The 21,900-nt window shown below is 46.7% G+C and overlaps 1 protein-coding gene across 1 annotated transcript; it reads left to right on the forward strand.

The window, feature by feature from the left end:
• Window positions 1-6,494: 6,494 nt before the first annotated feature.
• Window positions 6,495-21,569, forward strand: pard6b (par-6 partitioning defective 6 homolog beta (C. elegans)). The gene is made up of 3 exons (XM_034537206.1): window positions 6,495-6,851; window positions 8,337-8,559; window positions 19,946-21,569. The coding sequence occupies exons 1-3, from the start codon at window positions 6,789-6,791 to the stop codon at window positions 20,875-20,877; spliced, it is 1,218 nt and encodes a 405-aa protein (XP_034393097.1). The 5' UTR covers window positions 6,495-6,788; the 3' UTR covers window positions 20,878-21,569.
• Window positions 21,570-21,900: the final 331 nt, after the last annotated feature.

The raw sequence follows: 21,900 nt of genomic DNA on the forward strand, positions 1-21,900 counted from the left end.
TGCAGTTCAAACGGCCTCACTACGCGGCGCAAAAATGATTAATGGGAAAAGAAATATGATGAGATTGAATGATTCAGTAGGCAGAGAAGAGCAAGGTAATACAAGGACGGGGGGGGGGGGCAGAAAAGAGGGGCGAGACCCTGTAAAAAGATGGAAGTCATTCCCGCTGGCGGTAAGACCGAGGAGACGTGAGAGGGGGAGATGGCATACGGAGGAGTCATAAAGGAGGAGAGGAGATCACAAGCAGAGGATAATGGGGGGAGGTGAAAATAAATCCGGCTTCAGACTGCCATCTTGGTGGGCATATATAGTGGCATTATCCATCTTGACAGTACATGGACAAGGTCAGGGCCGAGGGTCAGCACAGAGGAGAACTGTCAGTGTCGAGCAAATACGTGCCGAGTGTATGAAAGACTTTAAATATTTTAGCCAGCTCTGGTCAGTGGGTTCCCCCCCCCCGCCACCCTTCCGCTCTACTTCTGGCCTTTGACCCCTGAAATTGAGGCGGTGGCTAATCGTGACTAACCTGGCCGGCCACATGGTTTGTTGGGCGAAGAAGCCGTCATTGAAAGCTTTTTGGAAAAGGTACTTTCAAAAGACTCGGCAGGTGATTGGATAAACTACCTGTCAATCAGAAGAGAGAAAAAAAAAAGGCCTTCCGTGTCTTTCTACGCCAGTAGCTCCTAACAGGACGTCGGTCCGTGCACTGGCTTCTCACGTGATCGCTTGACATCGCGATAATCTGGCTGATGTGCAAGGTTAAACTTGTGACGCTCCGCCACGAGTTATGGGCATAGGGTGGTCAAGGACATTTAGAGGCCCAAAAGTATCAGTCAAGGTCAAACAATTGAGTATATCCCTTATTTAAAAAAAACAACATATAGACATTTCAGTTAAATGTGTGTATTCTCTTACTTGACAAATTTCCGCTGGTTGATTTAGATTTTTTCCCTTCACATTGGGAACGCAGAGTGACTGATTTTAGTTTCACAAATAGACTTTGCCCGTGTGAAAGGTGAATCAAACTTTCCAGGATGTTGCATGAATAAAGCTGCAGCTGGTGACACCATCACCTCACTGGATGGGAAGGGACGGAATGAGGGTGTGCATGTGTGCGCTTGTGTGCGTGCCTGATTGGGAGGCTAATACATCCATGGAAAGGATTTTACTGGCACCACTCGTAGGCGTAAAGAGGACGTCTGCTACATCACATTGACCATGGTGGGTGGCGTGAGACGCTAGGGGAGGGAGGTCCGACACGTTCTCTATATAGAGCTGTGTACAAAGCAGGTTGGGGCGGGGGGGGGGGGGGGGGGGGAGTGAAGATGAAAATGTTTTTCTGCTGATTGTTTCTTGACTTGATGACACACATCTGTATGATCTGTTGGTGTTCTAAAAAGAAGTCAGAATAACCAGGTCCAGAGGTCAGAGGTCAAGTTTTGAGACAACACAACGGCTCTAGCGTTGTCTATTCTCGTTCGAGAACACTTTAGGCAGACAGATGTTTGCCAACGTCGCACCTGAACCGGTTCTGTCCAGCTGGAGGACAGTATCCTCGGTCACCACCTGGCCTTGCTGCCATGACAATATTTTTTTGGTGCAAAAAGTTATTTGTTTCTCCGCCCTTGGAGTTGTTTCGGCTCCTTCAGTTGGCTCAATGGGAGCTCTGCATCACAAGCGATTTTAAAAAGTCTGCAAAGTGCACACTAAATGCGCTCAAGATGTATTTATGATTAAAAAAAATAAAAGCCATGTTTTTCTGTGTTGGATCTCAGGCCAGATTACAATTAGATCCACATACATTTCTGGAAAGCACTGGCGGTTTGGGAGGGGGAGAATCTAAATCTAATTCGGGATATACAAAATAAATGTGTAAAGCTGTGAGTAAATGGTTCACACATGTTGGTGTACAAAATGATGTCAGTTTGCTCGTCTGTAAAATGTGTTTTGCTTTAAAGCCAGACTTCCGAGAAAAAGAGGAACAACACAATCGTCTGCCTACAAAACTCACCCTTGTTTACTCCATCACACTGATGGTCGTTGCTGCTGGACACCAGTATGGGAGTGTTATACTGGCCATACTAATCAGTAAAGTTCTGGTGTCTGATGTTAGCCAACAAAACAAATGTTTCCAAATCAAAAACCCTGGCTGGACAGAAACATGCGGCTACTGCTTGGAGCAAGGGACGCCGCTTTCAGGTCTGGTGACATAGCGGCCTACAAAAATGCCCGGAGGGACCTGAAGAAAGGCATCAGGGAGGCCAAGCGCAGATACAAACAACGCATTAAAAGACACTTTGAGAATAACGACCCCCGGAGCATTTGGAGAGGAATTAAAACCTTGACTGACTACAAGAGCAGCACCACACAGATCAGTCAGTGACTTCCCCGACACCCTGAACCACTTCTTTGCCCACTTTGATAGACAGCACGGCGGAGCAACAGCTGAGAAGACCCAGCCCGAGGAGGAGGAGCAGACACTCTTCCTCCAGCACCACCAGGTGAGGTCTGCTCTGGGGAGGATCGACATCACCAAGGCAGCGGGACCAGACAAAGTGTCGGGGCGCACACACTGAAGACCTGTGCCGACCGGCTGGCAGGGGTGTTCACTCACATCTTCAACCTCTCTCTGCAACAATCTGCAGTCCCCACCTGCCTTAAAGCCACCACCATTGTCCCTGTCCCGAAAAAGACCGCAGTCACCTGCCTCAACGACTACCGCCCAGTCGCCCTGACCCCAGTCATCACCAAGTGCTTCGAGAGGATGATCCTATCGCACATCAAGAACGTCCTCCCAGCAGATCTAGACAGCCACCAGTTTGCCTACTGAGCAAACAGGTCTACGGAGGACGCGGTCTCCATCACCCTTCAAACAGCCCTGTCTCACCTGGAGCACCCTAACACATACGTCAGGATGCTCTTCATTGACTTCAGCTCGGCCTTCAATACCATCATCCCCCATAAACTGGTGCATAAACTCAAAAACCTTGGACTTTCCACATCACTCTATTCATGGATTCTGGACTTTCTATCAAACAGACCACAGAATGTGAGGATAGGGAACCTGACATCGACAACCACCATCCTGAACACTGGTGCACCTCAGGGCTGTGTGCTCAGCCCAGTCTTTTTCACCCTTTTCACCCAGGACTGCTCGCCCATCTATTCCGCCAACAAAATAGTGACGTTTGCTGACGACACCACTGTGGTGGGACTCATCTCAAACAACGATGAGACGCACTACAGACAGGAGGTCCAACATCTGGCTGAGTGGTGCTCGGACAACAACCTGGTCCTGAATACCACCAAGACCAAGGAAGTCATCGTGGACTTCAGGAGATCCAGGAAGACCACACCCTCTCTACTCTACATAAGTGCGGAGGAGGTGGAGAGGGTGGACAGCATCAAATTCCTGGGACTCCACATTACTAAAGACCTCACTTGGTCCATGGTGAAGAAAGCCCAGCAGAGGCCCTTCTTCCTGAGGAAGCTGAAACAAGCTGGCCTGCTCCCTGAACTTCTGGTAAACTTTTACAGAAGTGTAATAGAAAGCATCATCTGCCAGTGCTTTACTGTGGTACTGGTTCGAACCGCACAGAGGATTGTGGGAGTTACCCTCCCTGACCTGGACACCGTGTATGCGGACCGCCTCCAGAAGAAAGCCAGCAACATCTACAAAGACATCACACACGCGGGGCACTCTCTGTTTGTTCCACTGCCATTAGGAAGAAGATTCAGGACTATTAAAACCCGGACTAACAGGCTTAGGAACAGCTTTTTCCCCAGAGCGGTTTCCTCCTGTTTTTTACAATGACAATAAACATTCTTACCTTACCTAGATAAAGATGCTGTGTAGCTGATATTTAAACTACCATAATCAATATCAAATATCACCTATGGATCACATGACTACTCGTATGTAAAAGGTCTCTCTCGTTTGTACGGTAGTTCCGACGGGTCCATGGCGCACGCCTGCACACACACACAAACACACACACACACACACACACACACACACACACATATACACGTATACACACGCACAGTTGTATCAAGAGAATCTGTGGAAATTTAGGCAAAATTCTGCGTGTGCCATTATCTTGGATCTTGTTAACACGTGTTGTTTAATATTACTTTGTCATTGTTTCTATGTGCTGGTGTTGCAACGTGTCCTTCAGATAGCATGCGTTATTAGCATATGCCACTGCAGCCCAGCTGGGATTAAGATTTTCAAATTGTACCATATGACCTTAAAAAGCACTCTCTTTCTGTGTGAACGATATATACAAACAAAGTGTATGATTATTATGGATCATGGTAACCAAGCTTTCATGTGTTGTTTTGCTGTGATGTGCTTCCATATGTAAATATCTCCTCGGGCTGGTTCCTCCTTCCCTGTGTTCATAATATGTGTGCAAATCAAAACCAATATGCGCTGCATCCTCACAGTGTTATACGGATGCTGGTACCCCAAGCTTATGAAAAGCCCCCCCCCCTCCTTCCCTCAGTCTGTTTAGGTGTTGTTGTAGCAGTGTTTTTAATGCCGCCCGCTCAACCAGGTGCCTCTGGGAAAAAAAGACATTTTAATCACAACGAGACCTGCACCTTGTTGAATGAGGGAAAATAAAGGAAATTAAAACAAACTTTTTTCATAACTCAAAGTCGTACAGTCTTGCCAAAAACAAAAACAAAAGCTGTCTGCCCGTGTAGCAGAGGCTGACTGGCGGAGAGGTACTCAGCAGTGTGTGTGTACTGGTGGCTCCGTAGTCAGCTCAACACATTGGCCAAAATAATGAAAATGAGAACCCCCCCCCCCCCCCCCCCCCCCCCCTATGTGTCTCTGGGCGCAGAAGATGGAGACGCACTCAGCTGTGTTATCCCTCGTGGCCCCTACTGGCCGAGGGCCAGTTAAAAGTAGTGAGTGAGTCAGCAGACAGTCAATAGCGGTATAAAACAGGCAAGAAAAAGTGTTTTGAGAAAGCGAGAGGTCCTCAAGCATAACTGGGCACCCAAAAATATAATGCAAATAGGCAAGGCAAGGCAACGCAAGTTTATTTATAGAGCACAATTTGTACACAAGGCAATCCAAAGTGCTTTACAGCTACATAAAATTACAAAAAGGCAAATGCTGAAGCAGAATGAGGGATTAACCATGGACAGATACAGAGGCTCTCTCACAGCCGGACACATGCACGCATGCACACATGAGACCAGTCGCATGATCCTCCTGGCAGAGATAATAAAGTATGATAAAGTATAATAATAATAAAGGTATAAGTAAGGATATAAACTGGCTCAAGAGGTGTCTGACCAATCCTAATTCGATCTGGAACGTAATGCAATCGCTTGTTTTCAAGAACAATTGTGAGTTTAACCTTTTTGACAGGTAAATTACATGCTGTCCCTATTTTTCTCAACACGCTCTGTCAGCTTTGAGGATGTGCAAATGTGTCACATTTTTAAAGGGTCACTGTGGCTCAGGAGGTAGAGAGGGTCGTCCTGTTATCAACAGCTCCTCATGTCTGCATGCTGGAGTGTCCTTGAGCAACACATGGAACCCCAAGTTGCTCCAGATGGTCAGGCCGGCGCTTTGCATGTCGGCTCTGCCATCATGTGAGTGTGAATGAGTGAATTAAAGACAAATAGTGAGCTGGAAGTGTTCACCTAACCCATATGTGAGGCTGTGTTGAAGGCTCAGTACATCAGGTTTGAAATCGGAATTAGTGTAATGTTATTGGCCCCTAGATGACGTTTGGGAACAGCCACCAATATTAGATGAAATAATAGATTACGATAACCTCCCCAGCTCAACCATCTATTTATTCACTTACGTTTGAGTGGCTGACATATATCTGATTAATTTATAGTGTGAGATAAAAAAAATATCATTGGTATTTTGTAAGAGAGAAAACTTAACAGTTTTGTATGAATACTGACAGCAGGGCCTAGCTCCAACATCTCTTGGTGTATTACTGAACTGATGGTTTTATTGCTTTATAGCTTTATTGTATACATATTGTATACGTGTGTGCATGAACACTGCTGGGCAGGCAGACAGCAGCAGTTGGCCTATATGTCTTTTGGCCAGAAGATGTCACTATGCAATAGGAAACAAGGTGCATCCTATAACATTTACTACCACATAAATGTTAGATCTTTATTTGACATAATAACGATTATTTCACAACACGTTTCCCCCTATACCATGTGTAAACAATATATACACGACACCACACGTGGTAGAATAGATTATAATGACAAATCAATTTCGTTACTTTTTTTAAAATACACTTATTAATTATATTTTGTCGCGAGCCCAAACAACTTTCTGGGTGGGATCATATAATACGTTGTGTAGTGTTTTACTTAGTTTGGAGCAAGGTTCGGAGTCCCTGCCTGCAACTGGGAAATAAAAGACTCTTATTGTGAAGTCACACCGAGTCTCTTATTTTGAAGTCTCGTGGTGTCGCGAGCTCTCCAGGCACACACACACACACACAGAGAGGGGGATAGAGAGCCCGATAGACAGTACATAGTAGTGGGGTAGCTACATTGGCAGCGGCAAGTATGAGATAAGTTTCCTGGGTGAGCTAGGCTGGTTGGCAGCCGTCGTCGCACTCTCGGAGAAACAACTTAACCCGGTGGACGTCGAGAAGTCGCTGGGAGACAGCCCGTGTTACTGGAATAACTGGTGGATACAACACGGGGGCTTTTTGTTTTCGGGACACAGCAGAGCGGCGGCAGGAGCGCGGCGAGTGCTTTGGCGGCGGTCCCGCTGCTAGCGAAACATGAACAAAAGCCACCGAGTGCCGAGCAACCGTTCCCTGAGTGCCGTGGAGGTGAAGAGCAAGGTAACGCTAACAAGGAGAGTCACTTGTCAGTTCATATCCGTAGTCTTAACCCGCCTCCCCCGTGATGATAACTATGGCTAATTTAGCCTGCTAAGTGGCTTGATAGCAAATTCTGATGTCGCACAGATGACACGGGCACGAGCTCAAGCGCCACGAGCCGACGCGGCTGTCCGGACTCCGACGAGCTTCAAACTTTGACGCTCGCCGTGACGTTTAACGTTAGTTGACCCGAGTCACGTCCCGTTCCGAAGGTTTGAAGGTGGAGGTGTTTCTTTCCTCCTCGGCTGACGCCGCGGTGGAGCCCGTGTCACCTGTCACAGCCTCCTCCGCCGCGCCTCCCTGTTCACGGTTCAAAGTTTCAAGTGAAGTTTCGGGCCAGAATAACCCCGCGGGGCAGTAAACACGGCCATTGCGAGGCGTTTTGTGTTAAACTAGCCCGGCGTGACACGCTCATAGTTCCCCTGCTGTGTGGTTCTCCTGTGCGTGTAGGTGTTATTCGGCCTGCAGGCTCGTGGCTCCTTCCGCGACCGTCTGTCCCTGTGTGGCATGATTACACACGCGATGAGGAAAGAGGCCTCAATGCTGCTCCAAACTAGTTTTAACAGCTACATTAAGAGGAAACAAACCGTGACCCATTTGTTTGTCGCACTACCTTTTTGTAATAGTTCTCAATTACAATGTAGTTTTTCTTTATAAAAAAAAATACTCCTTTTAGACTTTGCTCAGCTTTGTTCAGGGTCATTTGAATTGTTTTGTCTACTCGTGTCCAAATGCGGGTACTTAGCCGAAAAACAGGCCCGGGCCCTGCTTTGCTTCCCAACCTATAGTTCATGTAATTCTGCTCGGTGCCAACGCATGAGATCCCTCAGAGTGATTGTGTGGTTTCCAGGTTGGCAGTAAATTGTAGATCATCTTTTGTCAGTGTCAGGGCAACAGTAACCACAACACTTGGTGCCTCCTGTCAAACAGTTGCTTAAGGACTATGCATCTGTGGCCATTGATCCGGCCAGACCACAGTGATCCTTCAACGTTGCTTACAAGCCAGCATTGTGGGAATGTGTGGCTGTTGTATAAACACACAGTCCTTCTTCTAACTGAATGCCAGACATTGTGTCAGACAGCTTGATTAGACAGGAGCACATTGCATCCACAAATGCAGAAACCTAGAGATACACACACACACGCACACATCTTAAAGTCTGCATTAATAATTCATCACTTGTGGCGTGTTAGCTTGTCCACATGGATGGCAGACTCTTGCACAGTGGTTTTGAGATGAGCTAGACTACCAGAGAACAGTGTGTTCTCCTCAAACACTGCCTCAAATTTCTGAGCCCTTCAGGATTTCTTAATTAAGCGTGCATGTATTTGGAAGCCAAGGCGTTTCACTACACATCAGCTATCTTGCAGTTTCTTTGGCCCTGTGTTACTCAGTTTCTAAAGCACCCTTTATATCCACGTCTATGCCTGTCTGCTTCGTCCCAGTTTGGTGCAGAGTTTCGTCGGTTCTCGCTGGATCGGTCAAAGCCGGGCCGCTTCGATGAGTTCTACGGCCTCCTGCAGCACGTGCATCGCATCCCCAACGTGGACCTGCTGGTGGGCTACGCTGACGTCCACGGCGACCTGCTGCCCATCAACAATGATGACAACTACCACAAAGCCATCTCCACTGCCAGCCCTCTGCTCAGACTGTTCCTGCAGAGGAAAGGTAAGCACAAAGGAGGCGTTTGAACGAAGAGTGATAGTTTACGCCTGTTCGTTCGGTCAGATCTGCTTTCTGAGGGGCACACAAACAAAAGTTTTCTGCTGTCTCTGAATTGTGTAGCTTAGAAATACGAGATGGGCCATTGAACCGGAAAAATCCGCTGTTAAGCTTTGTGTATTTTGTCAAAAAATTATGAAAGACCTTGGTATCGCTTTACCTTTTTAGTTTTTCTAGCTGATAGCTGCTTCTGTATTTTGTCCGCATTGAGCTGTCATCACCATTGTTCTCTAGCTGTGTCTTCTGGTGTCCCTTCCTGACCCACATAGCCAAAGGTCAGTGGCCTTGGTGAGAAGCAGTGTTTGTTTCCAAAGGCAATAGTCAAAGGCAATAGTCAAACTGCCCAAGGGGTACTTCCTTGTACATCCTGTTTCTTTGGCAGGTTACCTGGAATTTGTGGTTGCTGTAATATTTGCTCATGATAGTTGCTCGTCAATGTTTGCACGTGTTTAGAGATGAGTCTAAACCTGTTTCTATCAGACAATGTATATAAAAACAACAATTTGAAATGATTTTTGAAGTGTGCCTAATTAGTTGCAAAGTGTGACCTGTTGAATGCAGGGGGGACCCCCGGTGTGTGCGGGCCAGGGCAGGTTGGGCCGCGCGCTCTGTTGTGTTTAAGCTGTCTCGCTGTGCCATATGACCCTATAGAAGCTAAGCCACTTTGTCAGGAGGAGATTAGTGGGGTCACCGTGCAGCGCTGCATGGGACCGTGTTTCAATTACATGCCCCAGACGGAAGCCCCACGCTGGGCTAGCTGCTGCTCACACACACGCACACACACACGCACACGAACACACACACAGAAACACATGGTCATGCAGGCAAGCAGGCATCATACATCAGTCAGGCAGTCACATGCAGTAAGAACAGCAAAGACACACACACACACACACACACACACACACACACACTCTAATACAGCCTCCTGTAGACCCCTTCGTACTCAGACCCCGGGTTCCCTCCTGATTTTCCCACCCCCCTTCACCCTAACGCTGAGCACCAGTTGGTGCCAAGCTTTAAGGGCTCTGTAGTGTGTGGATGCAGCAATGTCACAGCTTGTAGATCATTTATTGCAATTCTGCAATTATTATCTCTTGCGATGTGTCTCACATCTTCGCAATCTGCTCTCTTGGCAACGTGATATTGAATTTACTGTAGATGACAGGCTATATTCAAAGTCTGTCACAACTTTGCCTCCATGGAATAGCGCAGTGTAATCTTATTATACAGATGTCTGGGATATGTGTTGTGGAGCTAATAAAAACAACACTGACTCTCCAGACTCTGATTGGTTTCCGACCAGACAATTTCCGTTGACATAATGTGTGTGTGTGTGTGTGTGGGGGGGGGGGGGGGGGGGGGGGGGGGGGGTGTCAATTCCCGGCACAGTTCAGTCCATGCGTGTCAATGTGAGCTTATTTAGGGCAGTGCATTTTATCTATCTGGAAGTCTAAATCCTACGTGTATCCCGGGCTAGGTGCTCTGTGAGTTCTGTTCATTCATTGATGTGCAGATGGTTGGATAGAGGGATGGATGGTAGGCTGCGAGTGTCTGTTGTTGTATTGTTCTAATGGGGTTCTTGAATAATGCCCACATTGTTGTTGTTTATGCATCAAAGCCACATCACTGACCATTAATGCCGTATTGGACGTGTGGACTACCAGACTCTGTCTGTGCTGGTCATTTTTAACTTTGCTTCAACACGCCAATATATCCCGACAGCACCGGGGGATCCCTTACACCCCTCCGCCCCATCTGTGAGCAATGCGTTGACGATTATTGAGCTGGCAGTGAGGCGTCCACTGTTTGTCTGGTTGTCATGGTAGCAGTGAAGAGGCCTTCTCATAGTCGGATTAAAATTGCATGAGGCTGATGGGGGCTACAAAGCATGCTGGGAGCAGTATTACTAGTATTTGAAAACACAGACTGTCTTAAAGGGACAGTTCTCCCTAATATATATATATATATATATATATATATATATATATATACATATACATATATATACATATGTTCTTCCTCTTTACCTGTAGGGCCATCTAGATTGTTTTGGTGTGGTTTAGGAGATATCGGTTTTCTATCTAATATAATGGGACTAAATGGCACTTGGCTTGTGGTGTTTAAATCCCCCAATACATACAAACTCCACAGTAATGTCTCTTTCAAGAAACCATGATTACTTAAGAAACTCAAAAAACGCCACAGGCCTTGTTGTGAGCCGTTTCATGGAGGAGCTACATGCGCCAACCGTGTCACTGCGCAGAAAGAAGCATGCATCATGGACTAGCATACCTAACACCACTGAGCTAGCTGACATTTCTCAGCTGAGGAGGACACCGTTAATGTTTACATCTCCCGCTGTCACGAGCACAAGCCTCTCGTCCACAAGTAGATGCACGCTTCCTTCTGCACGCTCATGTGGTTGGTCCAGCTTCACCGGCAGGTGTAGTTTGGTGGAGAGAAAGTAGTTCCTTCATAAAACTGAAAGGTCTGATTGACCGGGTCATGATTTCTGGTTGGAGATATTACTGTTGCGTTTTTCTTATGTATTCTTTCCCCCACTATATTGGAGAGAAGGCAGACATCTCTATGGCCGATATCTCCAATACTCAACCCAACTCACACGAAAACAATCTAGATTGATAACTAGCGCAACAATTAACCGCAATAAATATGTATTTAAAATGTTGGATTTAAGTGTCCTTTTTTTAAGGGTTTGCCCTAGACTGTCTTTGTAACCTAATCTGTCATTTGGATGTGTCTGATATCCTTATGTCGTTCTGTCTACACAAACCTTCCGAGTCAGAATCAATGAAATGTAAATAACACCCACTCCAGGCAGCACATTACATGAGAGTTTTCAAGAGCTACTTCCTGGTCCTCACTGTTTTTGCTAAGATCTGTGTAAATAGAGACTGTTGTGGTCATTAGTCAGCTGTTGAAGACAAAGTGGTCAACTGAGTAATGTTGATGATGTTTTCTTTTTAAAGCTACTACGGTGTACTTTCATTTTGTGTTTTTCTTCTTCGGCCCATGTGGACAGTTTCTGTTGAACCGGCACGATTTCATGCAAAATCTGATCTGCAGGCGATAACATGCATAAAGGAAAAACTTTATAGAATCTTCTCGTTGATGGTCTCGTTTACTTATGTAGCATACATGTAGTATTAAACTGAGACGAGTTAAAAGACAATTTAAAGTAATACAGTTTTATTTTTTGTTGTCCTTGCTGTCACATCAGCAGTGTTTGATTGGCTGTAAACATGGTTGTCAGAAGTGTCATCATGTTTGCTTGCATCAGTTATCCAGAACACACACACACACACACACACACACACACACACACACACACACACACACACACACACACACACACACACACACACACACATACATACAGTCACAAAGTTTCTAGGTTCTCACCCACATGGGTAGCAGCTTTCCAAGCAATTTCTCTTTGGGCGTGGGTTTGTTTTGTTGCTCATAGCTCACATGGTTTCAGTCCTGATTGGCCTGCAACCCGTCACCCGGTATGGTAGAGAGAGAAAAAAAAAAAGGTATTGAGAGGGACAGGAATGCTTGTATTTGCGTATCCCAGCAAGGACTGCCTTTGTAATTAGTAATCAGCCCATGACTCATCCAGCCAAAGAAAAGGAAATGTACAATGTGAAAGTGCAACACTGACTAAGTTTACCCACCCTGCAAAGCAAGCATTAGAGCAGGATAACGGCAGCAACTTCTTTAGTGCGATAAGCAATGTGCCGAGTCTGGTAAGCGCTGAAAGGGAGGTAGGTGTGTAGTGGAAGACATGGGGTGAGAATGTGAGAACAGTGGTGGAGGAAAAAGATTTGAATGAAAGACGCAACACAAGTGAGGATGTAAGGAGATATTTACTACTGCAATGAAAGGATTAAAGAAAGAAAGAGAGAGAGAGAGGAGTGCTGGCTGGTGTAATGGATGAAGCACAGGAGAGATGTTTAGGAGCATGATGTAAGAAAAATAATAGAAATCAACCACCGCCGCTTTGGATCTCAAGTTTTCCTCAGAGAATCCCTCGGATGCTGCGAGGGAACGATGGGTTCATAGAGATGGAGAAGGAATGTGTGGAGGAGGAACATATCTTAGGCCTAATAAGAGGGGTGGAAGGATGAAAGGAGAGACAATGTAAACCGTATTAAAGAGGGAGTAATGTATAAGGCATTGTAGAGGCAAGGCATGTAATTAGAGATGTGGGGAAAGCAGAGGGAGTAGTGTAAGTGTGATAGGAATGCAGGAGTGAGGGAGGGGGAGAGAGAGAGAGAGAGAGAGGAGGATAGTGGGAATAGCATTAGCGAGGGAGGAATGTAGAGTGAGGCCCAAGCTGGGGAGGGTCGGAGAGGGTCGGAGAGAGAGAGAGAGATGGAGAGAAATAAATAAATAGAGGGAGGGAGGGGGCATGTTGGATGGAATGTGGCCAGCCTCTGATCACGTCTGCTGGCTAGATTAGACAGGACAGGAGGCTGGACTGGACCCTCGGCTCCAGAGCCTGGCTCCGTCAAATGTGTGTGTGTGTGTTTTTGGTGGGGGGGGGGGGCTATATAGATGGATAGAGAAAGAGATGGTGAGTAGTCGAGAGAGCGAAGGAGTGAAAGGAAGAGAGAAAGCGGAGAGCATTTAAAAACAAGCGAGAGCAACCAGCCTGGGAAGCTAAAAAGCCGTACTCTCTACACTTGGATGGAGGGAGGGTGGCTTAGTTGGCGGGGGGAGGGTGGTGCTGACAATCTCTATAACAGAGTTGTTGAGGGAAGATGAATGGATAGAGGGAGGGAGGTAAGGAAACAGGGTGCGCTCTGTGAAAAAAACAGAGTGGATGAGAAAGGAGGGATAAACAGCACTTTGGACCGATGCGGAAGGAGAAACGGGAGGGTGAAGAGGAGGGTGAGGCAGTGGGCTGTTGACCACCGCAAATCATAAGATAGAATCTGGAAGAACATGATGGCAGGTTGGGTTGAGGGAGGGAAAGGTAGAAAGAAGTGAGCTGTAGAGACCCTTATTTTTTTACTGCAGACGTCATCAGAAATATGCAAGCTTAAAGAAAGCGTAAATTATTGTAGGGAATAAACACAGATAAGTACGTCTTTAAAATTGATGGAAGGCTTTTACGGTGACACCTTACATGTTCTTACATGTTCACTGGCGAGAGTCGATCGGTCGAACGGTAGAAGAGTCTATAAATGCAGCTTAGGAAAAGGAGTGTTTACTGATGGTGTCAGGTGAATGTGTGACATGCTTTAATGGAGAATGTTAAACTTTGTACACTCAGACTCAATGACGTGTCATAAATGCTAGCCCATATATTGCTTCCCAACAGTTGAGCCTTTGTTTCTTTGCCATTTTAGTTCATGTCCCTGGTTTTGAAAATGCTCTGCCAGACCAAGGATGCTAAAAAAAAATCTAACAATATAAATATATATATTTCTTTATATTTCAAATGAAAATCGTGGATGTAGACTGAAAGTAGTTTGAACAAATGAAAATCACCCAAAGACTGGACATAAATAATCAGTGGTATATTTTTTTCGGAGGGGCTTGCGGGCAGACATTTCTTACTGAATTTTTAATTTAAAAACATTATTTCTGTCCTCTGGGCTTGGTGCTCCAGCGATATTGAAATGCTTATCCTTGAAGGTCTCTCAGTACTCCAGTCCAGTATCTGGACCCTGGTGAGCTGTGCACCGCAGTCAGCAGGCTTCGACATGCAGCCCTTCAAACACGGTTGCCTATAACTACCGTCACTGTTTGTAGTTCATCTGCTCCTCATCCTCTCTACAGTCAGACTCTTTACGCTCTGACGAAGCTATATGGAATCAGGTCGGTATGGAGAGTGCTTCACACCCAAATGGTTTTATTTCTATTTATAAAAAAATGCTAAACTAAATAATATGACTGTATTTTGATAAACGCATCATCTGGGGTTAATTTAAACATTTCTTTCCAAATTATATAACTAGTGCCTAGCTAGTTAGCATGCAACTTCCACCATGCTTTCATGCCGACATGGATGTATGATGTATGAAATATCTTGAGCCTTGCTCAAGATATTTATTTTCTTCTCCTGTGGCCACTTGTGGTATTTTCAGCAATACATTCCCTGTACAGCCCAAAAAAGCCACCATAAAAAAAGAGATGTCTGAAAGTGTTGATGGGACCCCTCAAACTGCCAACAAGTGACTCTTTCTCTTATGATTTATGGATCTACGTAGGTTTTATATTTGAAGCCTTTACTTGAGCTGAAAAAAGATTTAAAACGTTGACACAATGTAAAGTCCATGAGCCGAGCAGGAGAAACGTTGTTGCGCATACTTAGTGCTTTTCATACGAATGTACATGGGTAAGCTCGGTATGGTTTTAAAGATGTAATAATGCCATTAAGTCTTCCATTGCTTTAGCTACGTTGCAGTCGACCAATTTGCCCCATTGGTCTGATCTAACTGCAGGTTGGCTGTGTTGTCTTCCAGAGCCAGATGCTGACGGCAGGACAGCGACAGAAGCACAGAGTCCCCCTGCTCGTCCCTTCCCTGTAAAGTCTCTGTTCAGACGCATGAGCAACAGACTTGTGAGACTAGACTTGGGTTCCTGGTCCCAGTCATCCAGCCACCGTCCTAGACTAACTCCCGTTTCCAGGCACATCTTTTGTTCCAACGCTGGCCTCTAGTTGTAGCAGAATATGCAAGACCATGAGGGACAGAGAGCGAGAGAGGTGGAGAGACGATAATAAATAAATAAAATAAAATGAATTAAAAAAAGGCCCTTGTGGGTGGACCAAAGACACTGAGGGACAGATTGAGTAAAAGACACTGGGGGAAAAAAATGGGAGGGTGAGGAGGCATTGCAGGAAAGAGAAAAGAGCTTATGTCGGCACAAAATAAATTGATGGAACGTCTTCAGAATGCAGACGAGATACACACACACACACACACACACAGACACAGAGGAAAAAGTGCTGTACTTGAGTGTAGACTGGCAAATAAAGTCTTTTCATTCTGCTTAAACCCCGGTCGTAGGCTGTGTTACTTTGTGCATACCGCTACATTAACGCTGGTTTCCCCCTACAGTGAAGATAAGTTTCTGGTTAGTTTTTTATTTTAGTTTTTTGATAAATGGCTCTTGCTAGGAGAGAATAATAAAGCAGGCCTGATGAGTGTAATAGAGAATTCATGAAAGAGATTATATGAGGAGGCCTAGAAGCAGGCGAATGTTTCCACGACAGGTCTTTTTGAATTATGGATTTAATAAGCAATTTCTCAAATTGTCAGCTCGATCGCGCACACGCACACACACACGCACACGCACACACACACCGTGGCTTTGTCTTCACTCCGACGCCTCTCTAGAACTCTCCGGCATCTCAAACACTTCACATCAGCACACTGCTTATTTTTTTCTTGCTGTCCTTATTGCGTCCTCTCCTCTCAGCTCGCTCCCTTCCTCCCTTTGAGCTCCCTCCCTCCTTCCGTAAACCCCCCCCACCGCGGTCTTATCAGCAACTATTAAGGCACTTTTTATCTGGGCTGTGCCAGGAAGGTATGCTCACCACACCAGGAATAGTAACCCTCGGGGAATTTCCTCCTTTTGAAAGTTCTTTTTTAAACACCCCCTCCTTCTCTTTTCCTTTCTTCTCCCCCTCTCTCTATTGTATTTGCTGTTTATCTGTCTCTCCTGCAGTTTTCAAGTCTTTTTTTTTTTTCCCACACCACCTCTGTTTTTTCTCATCGACACACGCCGCCCCTCTCCCTCCTCCCTCTCCCTCCTTGTATCGCTCCGTGTCAGGAACAGCGTGGCACCAGCTGTGTGGTGAACGTCCAGGACTGACTGTTTCCAGAACACCGCAAACCTCCAGCGGCTCGCGGCTTTCTTTGTTGTTTTTTTACACTGATCCTTGAGACATGGTGTCATGTTTGGATACTGAAGACGGGGTGTCACGGACAACAGTTGTTGTTCATTATAAACAAATATATTTCTTTTGGTGGAGCTCTTCTCAAGCATGCATTACATTACATTTAACTAACGCTTTTATCCAAAGCAACAATCATACACCGTAGACACGGGGAGCAATTCAGGGTGTCTTACACAAGGACACATCGACTAGGGCTAGCCGGGGATCGATCCACCGATCCTCTGATTGAAAGACTGACCTGCTAACCACAGACCCACAATCGCCCATGCCGCTGGACAATGTATTATACAAGTTATTTCAGAGATAAATATTGTAATGCTCCACATGTCACTAGTTACTGTAGTCCCAACAGAAGTGGCGCGTTATTCCCAGAATCCCAGAGGCCTGATTGTCGGGTCAGTGGTGCTGGTAGCAGTAGCAGTTGTAGAAGGGATAGTGGCAGTGCTTATGACATGTCATGTAGCGCCTTCACCTATACACACGTGTGTCAGGTTTCTGTGACTCAGCTCCTCGGCAGGGACACGTAGCAGAAAGTAATTGATCCTTATATTACAGGGAAAGTGCAGGCCTTTACTTCCTGCATCATCGTAACTGTAGTGTATTGTAGTGTAGGCATCGCTGGAGCAGGTGCATGCATGAGTGGTGCTGGGAGTTTAAAAAAAAAAAAATATATATATATTCTTTGGTCCAGATAAGTAGGTAGCGTTGCGTGCGAATGCCTGCTGTAGCACTTATTCTGAGCCACTAACATTGGCTCTTTAAAAAAAAAAAAAAAAAAGGTGATGCATCCAAGAGTTTATGAAGAATGGAGCAGCAAGAAAGATGACGTGTTCAACCGATGCACGGCAGTTGCGCGCGAGTGCGTGCCTCTCCTTTTAGGCAGAGTCGTCACGGCCCCGCCAGTGTCCGGATAGAGATGCATTAGTTGTCCCCCCCCCTCCTGTGTGTGTTGGCTGCACACTACAGAGTAGGAATGACTAAGCATCGCTGCGTGTGTCCTCGCGTGTGACGATGTGCGCCGGGGGTCGTCATTTTCTCCTCCATTGCCTCGCTTCCTTTGCTCCTCGCTGACTCCATTCAAAGTGTGGGAAATCAAAGCAGCGCTCTGCATAGTTTGAATGCCTAAGCGCTGCAGAGCCACGGCAAGCGCAGCGCGTGGGGGTTGGGGTTATGTGTTTTTATCCGAGGGTTGGAGACTTATGCCTTGAGTGTGATCCAGATACACCGCAGGTGTATGATATCATAGATATGGAGTAAAAAGAACAGCAGAAATTAAAGCAGCAGGGGCCGAGATGTGAAGCCTCCGTACGTCAGACCTGCAACACTTTTCATTCAGTGTTCTTTCACCACCGCCTCCCTTTTAGAGGGAAAACAGTCCCTCGTCTGGCGTTTAAATCAAACCGTTTTAAATCAATAACACAGTTCCCATGCCATATCCTAAAACAAGAAGAAAAACAACACTTGAGCTGTTGTGCAGCGGGTTAACCTTCTGACTTTTTCACAGTCTTTAACCGTTCAACAACAAGACTTTCTCGATTTGCAACATTCTCTGTGGCGGATATTCACACGTGTAACGGGATCCAAAAGCTATTCGTTTGTGTCATCCAGCGGTTCATTTTTAGTGTTGCTAGGACAAGTGGGCTATTGTTTTCCTAGCAACAAGTGGGCTATTGTTTTCCTATTGTATCTGTCAATACAATATGCTCATAATAATAATAATAATTTGTACTGTACCAAATGAGGAACAGTGTGTGTTTGTATTGCCTATAGGCATTTTGTAGCCAACTAGACCAGAGAGAGAGCTTTGCTTCTGTGCTCTAATGAGCTATAATGTAGCTGTGGCTTATTCTGAGTGTCGGGTCTCACAGTGCTGCTGTTCATTAGCGTTCAGATCAAGTGTGTGTGTGTGTGTGTGTGTGTGTGTGTGTGTGTGTGTGTGTGAGAGTGTGTGTGTGTGAGTGAGCACCTGCTTCTGTGGGCTCACATATGTTGTTTCCGTGAGTGCTCGGGGTTTCCACATGCTGTGGTCAGTCAGATGTGTGTCGTCCCACCCCCCCCCCCCCCCCATCACATGAGTCCACTGCGCTGCAAGAATGAACCTTGTCAGCTCAGGAGAGAGACGTGTGTGTTTACGTGCATGCAGAAATGAACCGTTTTTAAACGGGAACAGAGCTTTGGAGGAGGAAACTTTTGTGTTCTTCTGTAGCTATTGTTGGCCCCATAAGGTCAGGTCTGGTATAGAGGGAGCGAGTGTGTATACTCTAGACTCGTGCCTCATGGGAACCGAAACGCGAGACTGCCGCTCGTCCTCGGGACAGTTGAGCCTTTGTTTTGGTTTGGAAGATGGAGAAGGGAGTGGTGGTGATGGGGGTGCGTACCTGTCAGAGAGACTGGAATCTTTAACAGCCACCCGAATGGATGTTTTCCCTGATATCTCACACACACTCACACTCACACTCACACTCACACACATACACACTCACTCACTCACTCACTCGGAGGGGAGAGACAAACAGGAAGCGGAGAAGTGTAAGATTGTCAGAGCTTTATTCATAGAGCGCTTTCATCTAAAAATAGAGTTCAAGTCAAGTCCCCAACAAAGTGAGGACTTATTCAAAAGCAGAAGATTTAGATGTTAATACACCAGAAATAGACTAACATCTGAGTTTAGCAGGCTGGAAAAGAAAGATGTTAATGTTTAGCTGCTTGTATTCTGCTGGGTTAACTATTAGGGAACCAAGGTCAAAGTTCCCTCCATTACCTGGTCTAGTGCTAAAGTCTAAAGCAGCATGACATTTTACAAACTTCCACCGCAAAACACACATTTAAAAAAGTGGGCAGAGCTTCGAGGCATTTGGTGACTCACGCAGCTAAAATGTGACCGTCATATTCTTGGTTCAACCTTTTTGTTATCCATCGCCTGTGTGACGGAGGTGCCACAGTGTATTGAAAGGACCAGTTCAAAATTTGGCGGAACATGACGAGAAGATCAACACCACTCTCACATCCGTCCGTTCGATATGAAGCTACGGCGTGGTGGTTAGCGTAGCTTAGCATTAGGACTTAGAACAGGGAAAGGTAACAAATCTGCCCACAAGCAACTCTTAAGATCTCCAACTAACACGTAACCATGTGATGATGGTTATTTGTCAAAGCGTGTGTGTGTGTGTGTGTGAGACACCCCCTGCAGTGATGCCTCAGGCTGAGCACTGCTCCGCGGCAAAACATTATTCATTCTCCTGAAACGAAATGATGCAACAGAGTGTCAGCCTTGATGTGTTATTAGCCTGGTGTGATGTAAATGGATAATTAACCAGCTTTTGTTCCCCTTTTCTCTCCATGCCACATCTTTGTTTCCTCTTTCTTCTACTTCCTCTATCGTGTGTTCCGCAGAGGAAGCCGACTACACGTTTGGCACCAACTCGCTGACCAGGAAGAAGAACACCGTGCTGTCCGCGGTTCTCCTGCGGCCCGACGCCAACAGGAAGAAACCACCGGTGCTCATCAGCCTCCCGAGGGACTTCCGCCCTGTCTCCTCCATCATCGATGTGGACATCCTCCCTGAGACGCACCGGCGCGTTCGCCTTTACAAGCACGGCCAGGAGAAGCCGCTGGGCTTCTACATCCGCGACGGCTCCAGCGTGCGGGTCACTCCTCAGGGCCTGGAGAAGGTCCCGGGGATCTTCATCTCACGAATGGTGCCCGGCGGGCTGGCGGAGAGCACCGGCCTGCTGGCGGTCAACGATGAAGTGCTGGAGGTGAACGGCATCGAGGTGGCCGGGAAGTCTCTGGACCAGGTGACGGACATGATGATCGCCAACAGTCACAACCTCATCATCACTGTCAAGCCCGCCAACCAGCGGAACAATGTTGTTCGCACTGGAGGAGGAGGAGGAGGCGGCGGCGGCACGGCGTCTGGTAGCTCAGGCCGCTCATCGGACAGCGGCGCCAGCTACTACGGCTACTCGGCGCTCAGTGGGGTCGGCGCCGCGGCCTCCGCTCCATCGCACATCATCCAGAACTTCCCCGCCGGGGAGCTGGAGAGCGACGAGGACGACGAGGACTTGGTGATCGAGGTGGGCGGCGAGGCCGAGCCCATCAGGCGCACCCTGTCCAACTACAGCATGCCCTCACTGCCTCGCTACGAGCCGCACCTCAACCTCCGCGCCGCCTCTGCCCTCTCCATCAACGCCAACGGATTGCTGCCGGCCAGCGGCAGCAGCGGATCACTCAGCAACGCCATCGCCCCTTCGACCACGCCGCCCCCAGACAGGGCAACTAAGAGGCGGAGTCTGGAGGAGGAGGGCACTGTCATAACTCTGTAGGAAGGGACTAAAACACTGGAAACCAGAGACAAACGTCTCCTCACACGTGTAGGAGTCATGCTAGTCGGCTAATCCCACACGGGAACATCCTGCACCCTCGTTCAGAGACTGTACCTGAGAAGCACAACGTGTACCCATTACATCCTACGTCACTGACCCGGCGTGTTTGTACATCCTAACATTTCCACGTCAAACGCTCCACACTTTTCTCCTCTACATGCCAATAACCACGCATGTGTGCCATAGTGGTGACCACACACACACACACACACACACACACACACACACACAGAGAGTTCTGCAGGCATAGAAATGTCAGACAAAAAAGTGTAGAAGTGTAATTTGATGCACCCTCACCCTTCACTTCACTTCTAAACCACTAAGCACTTGTTTTGCACCTGTAAGCTGTTGTTACGCTGAGCTTCCACAAGAGGGCAGAGATGTCCATCCTCGTCATCAGTCTATGAATATATGAAGTTAATCTCCCCCTCTAGTAACCAACACACACTGAAGTAGGATGTTAGCTCAAAGCGTTTGTTGACAATCTGTGGCTGTTTTTTCTTTTTGCCTCCCCCGCCCCCCCAGGTGACCACAGCATGCAACCGGTAAACGGTTGCACTACTTATTTTTTTTTTCTGAGCAATCGTCCGACCGCTAAGATCTGCAATATTACTGTAGTTTTTAAACGAGGGGAAAAAAACAACAGACAACAAGTCTGGGCTCTTTGTGTCGGCTCAGATGCTTTTAAACTGTTATTAGCTGTTTTATTTTCCATCTTTTTACCCTCTCTGTTAATGACTAACTGTTTTTTAAACATTCTTGGGGGCAACTTGTCTTTTTGAAAATACCTTTACCACCACGCCTGTGTTTTATAACCTTTTCTCCTCTCTTTTCTTTTACACAATACACAAGTGACCGCATGACCAGTTTCCATCCGACCAATTGGAAGTCACTTGCGCCTAACTGGGAATGAACCTGCCTCATGTTTCCTTCACTTTGCACTCCCGCTACCTTTCCACGACA

The sequence above is a fragment of the Cyclopterus lumpus genome, chromosome 7, assembly GCF_009769545.1.
Source record: "Cyclopterus lumpus isolate fCycLum1 chromosome 7, fCycLum1.pri, whole genome shotgun sequence".
Taxonomy (NCBI): domain Eukaryota; kingdom Metazoa; phylum Chordata; class Actinopteri; order Perciformes; family Cyclopteridae; genus Cyclopterus; species Cyclopterus lumpus.